Source organism: Helianthus annuus, chromosome 16 (assembly GCF_002127325.2).
Source record: "Helianthus annuus cultivar XRQ/B chromosome 16, HanXRQr2.0-SUNRISE, whole genome shotgun sequence".
Lineage (NCBI taxonomy): Eukaryota > Viridiplantae > Streptophyta > Magnoliopsida > Asterales > Asteraceae > Helianthus > Helianthus annuus.
Window position 1 is genome coordinate 192,415,735 of NC_035448.2, and position 10,729 is coordinate 192,426,463.

General features: G+C 32.5%; 2 protein-coding genes across 2 annotated transcripts; both read left to right on the forward strand.

Moving 5' to 3' along the window:
* Positions 1-349: 349 nt before the first annotated feature.
* Positions 350-2,993, forward strand: LOC110915032 (nudix hydrolase 1). The gene is made up of 2 exons (XM_022159654.2): positions 350-554; positions 2,606-2,993. Exons 1-2 carry the CDS (start codon positions 425-427, stop codon positions 2,896-2,898), a joined length of 423 nt encoding a protein of 140 aa, XP_022015346.1. The 5' UTR covers positions 350-424; the 3' UTR covers positions 2,899-2,993.
* A 2,991-nt stretch (positions 2,994-5,984) lies between these two features.
* LOC110915033 (nudix hydrolase 1) lies at positions 5,985-10,509 on the forward strand. Its single transcript, XM_022159655.2, has 3 exons — positions 5,985-6,280; positions 9,685-9,883; positions 9,989-10,509. The coding sequence occupies exons 1-3, from the start codon at positions 6,041-6,043 to the stop codon at positions 10,279-10,281; spliced, it is 732 nt and encodes a 243-aa protein (XP_022015347.1). The 5' UTR covers positions 5,985-6,040; the 3' UTR covers positions 10,282-10,509.
* The last annotated feature ends 220 nt before the right edge of the window (positions 10,510-10,729 follow it).

Genomic DNA, 10,729 nt, shown 5'->3' on the forward strand with positions numbered 1-10,729 from the left:
GGAGGAAACCAGTGGGAAGCTACCGAAGAGAGGGGGAGGAGAGAGGGAGGAGAGAGGGATGAGGGGACCAATCAAAAGTTTTTTTTTTTTTTTTTAATAAAAACCAAGTCACCTAAGAGGGGAATGGCACCATCAATTTAGGGTGTTAGGGGAGTTTAAGAGGGGAGTTGACGTGGCACACGAGGATTGGTTTGGCGTAAGAGAGGGGACTCACCTCTTAGGTGAGCACCCCTTACACTCTTATAACAATTTACCACTACACATGGTCTAAACCATGAGTGGTAAAAACTAAAAATTATAAAATTCCAATGTCTCATTCTTGCCACATAAATACGAGCATCCGACACTTGAGGGAGTTCACACTTCACAGTCAAATAGTACTATAGTAGTAGCCAGCCAGCCACAGGATACCGAGAACTGAGCAATGTCTCCGGCGCCGGAAGTTGGAGTTGCGGTGTTTATATTAAAGGATAATAAGGTTCTGTTCGGTCGTCGCCGCTCCCTCTCCATTGGCGCCTACACTTATGCCCTCCCCGGCGGCCACCTTGAGTTCGGTCAGTTCTTCCTAAACAACCTTGGTTCTATTTGTTCATTTAATCTTTGTTCCAAACATCAAACTGAAATCAATCAAAAATTTCAGGATAAATTACATTTTTCGTCCTTTATGTTTGTATCATATTTCAATGGATAACCTTTAACTTTAATAATTACAGTCACAATCCTTTATTTGGAAAACTCAATACATTTTTCGTCCTTTAGCACTAACAAAGTTAAAAATTTCAGTTAAGTCTATTTAATTAAGGGCAATTTAGTCTTTTAACCAATTTAATTAAATTAAAATTTAAAACAAAACTTAATATTTACCCTCACCCCCTCCATCTCTCTCTCAACTCACACTCTCTCCCTTAACCCTCACACTCTCTCCCTCAACTCTCTTAAACTTAATACTGCAAATTAATATCCACCATATACTTCACATTCTTCAACGTAAGTAATCCACTGAAAATGCCAGAAATTTACTTTGGTGAAAGATTTAGTGAAGCTTTGAAGAAATTATCATTATTACTTTGGTGAAAGATTAATGAAGCTTTGAAGAAATTATCATTATTGGAGGAACTCAGCCTTGTTGGAGTATACGTATCAGAAGAAGATATTGAAGTTGCCAGCCGCTTTGCCCCGTGCTAAAAACTTGTGTCAGTGCTATAGCTGCCGGAAAATGCAATATGTTGCAGAAACGGTGGCGCGTGTGATTCACGTACCTTCGCTTGAAGAGTGACAACTGTTGACTGAACCAGAGTGATTTTCAGATCTAGATCCGTGCAACGAAACGGAAGACCTTTTCCGGTGAGAGGACTGTTACGTGGACCGGAGTGATTTTCAGATCTAGATCCTTGCTTCTTCTTCTATTCCTCCAGTTGGTGGTGCCGATTGTTGCAGAAACGATGGTGTCGTATCCGTCACCCGATCTAGTAAATCACACTCACCTGACCGGAAAAAAGCCAGTGCCGATTTGGTGGTGGTTATTGGTGGTAAGAAGCGGTGGTTTTATTTTCAAGAGGATTTAAAGAGGGTGAGGGGGAGAGTGTGAGTTGAGAGAGAGGTGGAGGGGGTGAGGGTAACTATTGAGTTTTGTTTTAAATTTTAATTTAATTAAATTGGTAAAAAGACTAAATTGCCCTTAATTAAATAGACTGAACTGAAAATTTTAACTTTGTTAGTGTTAAAGGACGAAAAATGTATTGAGTTTTCCAAATAAAGGATTGTGACTGTAATTATCGAAGTTAAAGGTTATCCATTGAAATATGATACAAACATAAAGGACGAAAAGTGTAATTTATCCAAATTTCAAGTGTTGGAAAAATCGGCGGCCCTAATCGGCTCTAGTCGGCCGGAAAATCGGCGATTCCGGCGAAATGCCACAACCTGTAAATTCCGGCATTTAATCTTGTATACTTAAAAAAATGGGTAGAGAAGGGGTTAAAACCTGTATACTTAAAAAAATTACATGTAAAATTTGTATATATACATGTAAAAAATAAAAATCTCAATCTGATTAATCAAGACTAATTACGATTAATCGCTAGTCCGTACCCCACCGTCGATTTTTATATTGTATAAATATTTAGGCAAAATAATTGGGGGGAGGACATCCTTTATAATTTTAAAATTTTTGGACGAAAAATCGGAAATTTTACACTTATAACCGAAACATTCGGGGGGCGGGTGCACCCCCAGCTTTCCACTAAGCTCCGTCCCTGAATGATATATATTATGTATAACTTCTATGAATGCATAGTAACAGTATGGCGTCAAGATCTTCATAGTTTCTAAATAAACTTAGTTTGCTATTCAAAATAATGTATAGCCACACACCTTCCTGCCCGTTTACCTTTTGTTTTGATATAATTCCCCTTTGGGATTGAGACCATTTTTATATAAATATGTTAGTAGAATATTATTTTATAATGTAGCTATGATAGTTTCAATAGATGAAACAATCTATTTATTTTGCTTGCTTTAATTGTTGGTTTCCGGTTTATGTTTGGTCAATTATGTAAATATTAATCTTTGTGTTCATAAATAATTTGTTTGAAACTGAATCTAGGAGAAAGCTTTGAGGAATGTGCGGCAAGAGAGGTGAAGGAGGAAACTGGACTAGACATTAAGAACATTGAGTTATTAACAGCAACAAACAATCTCCTCTCTGATTCGGTGCATCTCGTTGTCATTTACATGCGTGCATATTTATCGGACCCGGATCAAACACCTCAAAACATCGAACCTGATAAGTGTGAGGGATGGGATTGGTATGACTTGAACAACCTGCCCGAAGCAACGTTTGGACCTTTGAGAGAAATGCTGCAAGGTGGCTTCAATCCGTTCCCTATCGCCTCTTGATTTATGTAATTTCTTACGCGGCGAAAGTGTTTTTCATGTTGTAACGATGATTTTTGCATAATAATGTTAAATCTTTGTTTGGGTTTTTGGAAACATAATTGGTATTTTCGAACCAATTGAACCACAGCTCTGTAACATTGTTAAGTGTGCTAATGTTGTAGAGTTACCAAAATCAAATTCCCATGAATCATTAACCAAAAAAATCTCAAGAATCAAAGACAAGAATTAACTCTTTGGTAGTTGGTAGTTACCAATTGCTAAGAAATTTTGTTGGCCGTTTAAAAAAGAAGTTACTAGTTATTGCTAAGAAAACATAATGGCATTTATAATGCATATACACAACTCCTCATTAAGACAACCCGTAGTGGTGGTTTTAAACGTCTTCACTTGTTTCTTTGGCCAATAGCATTTTTGATGGTTTTTTTTATTTTTTATTTAATTCTATTACAATATCTAATCATTGCAAGATTTCAAGCCTCACTAAACCCCTTTTAACATAATGTCTCACAATACATACATGCTGACTGGACCGCCACATGACGCAAAATGCCAAAGAGTCTTACCCCTCCCACTACACATGTTATAAATTGTGTACCCTCAACTGAATGTACAAGCAATGTTTAAAAAACATGCCTAGTGATCGAACTAGCCGTATTATTAGTTCACTGACCAGACTTGTTGAACCGGTCTCAAAAACTATTTGATGTTATGGTTAATTTTTTTATATGTTTAGATATTACATAAAATTTAAATACAATGTTAGTTATATGTTTAAGCCATGAATACTTATTATTCAAATATCTATATGTTAAGATATTACTAGAATTTAAATACAATGTTAGTTATATGTTTAAACCATAAATAAATACTTATTATTCAAATAGGAAAAAAATTATAAATCTAGAAAGTAATAAAAGATGTATATTTTTTTGTAATCTAAGGTGAAACATTACTCAACTTATACACCAAGGAATAGTATATAAACATCGTCCCAAGTTAATTCTAATAGATATTCTTGAAATCGAACCTGTGGCTCAAACCGGATTCAGTGGTTCGACGAGCGGGTTCGGTTTTAATAACTTTGTAGTTTGTACAATAGAGGATATATCCATGGATGATCTACATGTCTGTGAACATCCATTTTGATTTGTGTTTACCCTAAGCCACACATTGGGCTCAATCTACATGTGCATAACAGGGGTCAAAGAAATGGAAAGGTAGTGCATATGAAGAGCACCTAATGATCTAATTTTCAATAGTAAACGCCCATATTATATTCACAATTTGACTTGTTTCCCGAAGAAAAATAATATTGATACAATATTTGACACGTTATTTACATATTTTGTGAGTTTTTTTACGCCTTTTCTTTTTGTTTATTTGATGAGTAAATTACAAAAATCGTCATTTATGTATGTCACTTATTGCAAACTGTATCTTTTATCTTCAATAATTACAGAAAACGTACTTGATATTTGCAAACCCTTGTAAGTTATGTCATTTAGCCCTAACTCAGTTATAGTAATTTTTTGTGGTTAAATCTGACCAAATGGACACCATATGAGGGTATTTTGGTCATTTTACTCTCATGTGGTGTCCATTTGTTCATATTTAACCAAAAAAATACCCTCATGTAGGGTCCATTTTGTTAGATTTAACAACAAAAATTAACTAAGATAGAGCTAAAGGACATAACTTGCAAGGATTTGCAAACATCGAGTACGTTTTCTATAATTATTGAAAACAAAGAACACAGTTTGCAATAAGTGATATACATAAAGGACGATTTTTGTAATTTACTCTTATCACATAGGCTTTTTATTTTGTCTCTTACACCTATCTTTTAAGGGTGACAAATTCAAGTATTTCATTAATTTTGTAGACAAAAAACACAAAATAAAGTGTTTTTTTTTCTAAGACGTAATTGAATAAAAACACATAAAAATGTGTTTTACCTAAAACGCAATGGACTAAAAACACTTTATGTGTTTTTCTAAAACGCATTAGAAAAAAAAAATACACATAAAAATGTGTTTTTTCCTAAAACGCAAAAGACAAAAACACAAAAAGAAAATGTTTATTCTAAAACGTAATTGCCTAAAAACACAAAAAATATTTATTTTAAAACGCAATTGACTAAAAACACAAAAGATAATATTTTTTTTTTCTAAAACGCAATAGACAAAAGGCACACAAAAATGTGTTTTTCATTCTTTTGTAAAACGCAATGGACAAAAAACTGTGTTTTTTCATTATTTTGTAAAACGCAATGAACAAAAAACACACAAAAAGGTGTTTTATCGTTCTTTTGTAAAACGCAATGGAAAAAATTAATTTTTCATTCTTTTGTAAAATGTAATTGACAAAAAAACACACAAAAATATGTTTTTTCATTTTTTTGTAAAACACAATTATAAATGAAAGTTTAAACTAAAAACTGTTTTGTAATTTTCTTTTAGACATTTTGTCAAACACCTGTTGTGCGACTTTTTACCACTGATTTCTTAAAAATATTGGAACCAATAATGTTGCCCAAACGGAAGAATAAATCAAAAGAAGATTAGAATCATAAATATCTTCACTTTGCCTAGAAAATGTTTGAGAAATTTGAGAAGAGAAGTACCTGCTTCAATCAATTTCTCATGTTCCATCGCATTATAAATTTAAAAAAATAAGAAACTGCATAAAAATAAACTGGTTTTTTCAAAGAAATTGAATAACACGTTAATTGAGTGTTTAAACCATTCATTGATGAAAAAAATCGCGGTATGATGTACTAATTCTAGATAGAGAATTTGATAGAAAGGTTGAAGATGATGAGTTTTGAAAATGCTGGGTTTTAAAGATGTAGAGAAAGATAAATAGAATAAATGAAAAACGATTGACTAAAATGCCCCTGGTTATGTTCTTTTTATTATTTATCACATGTCATCTTATTATTTTCTAGACTTTCTACCAAAACTTTACTTTCTAGTTAATCTTTTCTCGTAACATATATTTATTTTATGTATTTGTAATGGATTTAATAATGTTGCGGGACCAGACAAAGTCCAATTATATGTACCAAGCTATTGACCTTTGCCATTTTTAAGCTCTAATATACAAAACCACCCCCTCACAGGTCATAAGCTCCCATCATCCCATGTCATTGTCGGCAATTGCAATGATCAATTTAAGAACTCCTGGGATCTCACGGGCAACAAACTCAGATGCAAACATACGTCTCTCTTCGTCAAAAAGACTCGATGGATCATCGCAAACCATACACGGATTCATCAATTCACAGCGACCACATCATGTACAGAAATATCTATTTCCGTTGGCAGTTAAGTTGATAAAGAGCTCTGAACCCGCGTTTTCTCCCAACTGTTCCATCTTTCAGGTATTTCTTCTTATAGCTAGTTTCCATGGTTAGTACCAGAGTCATTGAATTGGATGAATTGCACTAAACCAAAAAAAATATATGTAACACGTGAAAAAAAAATTATGAGTTGTTTTCGTTTGTTTTTTGGTTTTTACATTTTAAAATTTTATTGGTATCTATTTGTTCGGTATGTAGATATTAGTACTTATTTTATTATTAGGTTACACGTGAGATAAAATATTTCAACATTATAAGGAGCTCAATCTTTTGGAAAATCTTGCACGGAGTAATCATTTATTGCGTTTATTAGTTACAACTTGTAAGTCTTAGGTACTTCATTATTACTATCTAATACAAATTTTAATTAAAATGTAAGTGACAGATTTGACTTTGTATACTTTCTGGAAGAAATGTTGACGTTAAATGAAACCATAATTTTACAATCATCTTTATGATTATAATAAAACTTGTATAAAAACATTAAACATGTACAATATTGTAGAAGGCGTTAGGCGCTAGTCGGGCGGTGAGGTATCGCCTAGGGATTAATTAGGATTAACAGGGATTAATCGGATTAAACTTTATAAGTATAATTTTACAAATTTTTATATATATAGATAACTTTATACTTTTTATTAATAAATTTACAAGTTTAGGAGATAACTTTATACTTTTTATTAATAAATTTAAAAGTTTAGGAACCATATGTAAACTAGTGAAAGGTAGAGGGGGTTAAATGTTAAAATATCTAAACTTATAAGTTAAAATAGGTTTATAACTAAAATTTGGGCTTTAAACCATGAGCCATGTTTCAAAAATTGGGTTTTTTGGGTAAAAAACATGGGCCCGATTAGTCCGATTTTGACCGATTTTGTCCGACTTTTACCGATTTTGACTATAACCGATTTTTTGACCGACTAGCTTAAATTTAGGCAGTAACCCACCGCCTAGCGCCTAGATGCCGATTAATCGGCCGCCTAGGCCGATTTCTGCAACATTTAACATGTATCATAATAATTAACTAAAGCGTGAGTAATTATTTTAAAAAAAACATGGTACTTATATGTTAAATTATTCGTTAAATTACTATTGAACGTTACATTAAATTGGCATATACATCATACATGTGTGATAATGTGATATAATAAACATATAGATATCCATGTGCAGATCTCTTAAAAAGAATTTTAGTACTATTGTTTAATGGTTAATATTATTTAATCATATTTGTATTTAATCTAGACCAAACATTACTTCTATTGTCCTAGCAGTTATCCTCATGTTTAAAACAATGCCACGAAGGTTATATAAATAATCAATTAATCATGCTCGATCTGGCCTATTTGATAATTTTGAGTAGAAAATATCTATACTTTATATTTTTTTTGAACGGCCAACGAATCCTCCAAATGGGCTACTGGCGAAATTCACCACATCGGGATACACTCGCCTTCCGAACCGGGGAAAACCCTCACCTAGGGCCGAAGCCTGTGAACACTCGCCCGAAGGCACGACAGTGCGGTGAGGTAAAACCCGCTCAGTTCAAGGATCGAACTAGCGATCGCCGCCTACTCGCCTAGTCTCCCATCATCACCAGGTGCCGCAGAAACTAAATGCTAGGGGCAGGAATTGAACTTGAGTCACTTGGAACACAAGGTCTCTCCCTTACCACTCCACCACTAGCTCATTGGCTATCTATACTTTATATAATAAAAGAAACCAGAGACACTTGTAATCATATTAGGTCATCTATCTTATGAATAATTATTATTTACTTTAATCTCTTATAATTAATAATTAATTATAGATAACCCTTCTATTAAATATTATTTAGTTTAATCTCTTATAGATAATTATTATTTAGTTTAATTTTAATTTAATCTCTTCTAGAAAAAAAATCATAATTATTTGAATTCTACACTTTGGTGACTTTTATAATACGGTTATGATGAATAGGATATAAAATATGTCTTATCTTGATACAATTAAATATGCAGGGTATGATGTATGATTATTATTTTATATCCCGATTAGAAAAAAAGATGGGTCCTAATAATAATACATGGAAAAAACTTATTTTCATATGGTGTATACGGACTGCATAAAGTTATAAGGCCCGTATAGAATTAAATTAACTGACAAAGCCTGTGCCAACATATATAAGGCCCGTATAAAGTAAATTGTGTAATCTTATACAGCTCGTATTCCTCGAAAATTGGATTTTTCTCAAAGTATATAAGGGGTTTAAGGTGTCAATCACACGAGACAGTTCATAATTCAATGAGACATAACTGGACAGGTTCTCAAACTTGGACAGATGAAGTCACCCCTTTCAGTACTTTCATAATGCAATGAGACATAACTGAGGACTAGCTAGGACTAGACCCCTGAAGTTGTCATGTGATAAAATACGTGGAAGAAAAGACCAGCACCCTTGTCGTTCTTTTTAATAAAATATCTAACCATAAATTTTAAAATTCGTTTGATAAAAAGGGAACACACTCAAATATTTTATTTATTTATTATGGGGATTTTAATTATTGTATGTTAGTTTATTTTTAGAAATTTATATATAGTTAGATTCAATATTTGTTTTGTCATATTATTATAGATTAAATTAAATATATAACTTGATTGTTCGTACTTAGGTCCTTAATTTGTTTGTCATATTATTATAACTAAATATATAACTTGATTGTTATTACTAACCACCTATAGTGTTCGCTTATTTTTTAAAAATTAGAGATTAAATTCAAAATTTTGATAAATAACAAGGATCATCCATATACTTTACTCAACATATTATTTTCATAATTTATTACTATCTAACTTTAAATATATATATATATATATATATATATATATAACAAAATTTTGCAATACGTCACTAAAATCAAGCTAAAAATCTAATAATTATGTAAATATTTTTTGGATTCAAATTATTTTCGGTAATGTGCGAATTATAATTGTAACTTTTTATTTCTCATTAAATATAATGTAATATAATATATTTATTTTTGTATTATTTTCAACGATTACATGTTCCTTTGATGAATTTTATAATAGTAACATGCATCATCTTTATATTAACTCATTTATGTCAATCTGGTATATAAACGTCTCTATCTTTGGTTTGCATTTACAAGAAATATTTATTATATGTTTAGATTGTTCAATCTGTTTAACACACGGGAAACTAACCTAGTACTATTTAAACTAAACGTACACATCAAACTAAGTAATACATCATAATCAAAATATACAGAATGTATGTGGATTAGTTTTATTATTTTTATATGATACACAGATATATAAACTTTACGAGCATTAACCAAAGTCATTAAGACTATATTTAAAAGACTAATTGCATGACTTTAGTGGTATTATAAGTTTATAACCAAAGAAGTTCATTTTTCCCATAGACATGCAACATGCCCACCCCAAAGTTTAGAGTTCAAATAGTTCGAGCATCAGCTATCCAGATCGAAGAAAAGTCACAGGCACCGGAAGTTGGGGTTTCGGTGTTTATATTGAAGGATAATAAGATACTCTTTGGGCGTCGCCGCTCTGTCTCTGTTGGTGACAACACATATTTGCTACCAGGCGGCCACCTTGAGTTCGGTCAGTTTTTCTACACACCACATTATTTAATCTTTATGATTATGTTTCGTCCTTCGAACTTTTTCCCGAAGATGTGATGAAATTTATTTTTGTAATTGAATCCAGGTGAAAGCTATGAGGAATGTGCGGCAAGAGAGGTGAAGGAGGAAACGGGACTAGACATCAAGAATATTGAGTTGTTAACAACGGTGAATAATCTCTATTATGATGCAACACATATCAATGTTACTTATATGCGTGCACAATTATCAGACCCAAATCAAACACCTCAAAACATCGAGCCCGATAAGTGTGAAGGTTGGGAATGGTATGACTTAAACAACCTACCCGAACCAATGTTTGGACCTCTTAGAGAAATGTTGCAAGGTGGCTTCAATCCGTTCCCTGTTAGCTTTTGATAATAAAGCACGTTGAAGAAGCCCGTCTTATGCGATTTACTTGTGAATTATGTGTAATGTTGTTGCGGCTCATTAGATATGAGTTTTGTTGTGTTTGATAGTTATCTTTGAAGTTGTTTTCACTTAATCACGCGAAACGTAAGAAAAAATAAATTGAGATTTGAGCTCTTTCAACATGTATTTGTGTTGCATAAAACAATAAATATGTAAAAGTTGTATGTTTTGCAATGTCCATAGTTTAGTTAGATGTATGTTGTCTTCAGAGATGTTGATTTAATTTTCTGTTTTGTTTCTACAAACGTAGTTCAGGAACTAAACATATAATAAGGTAATTAGTAATAGATTGTTCAGAATCTATCATTCAGTTCAGACTTCAGATTCAACCCATAGCGCCTCCGCACACCACTACGGCCGGTCCTATGGGGTCTGAATTTTGAATCCACACAAA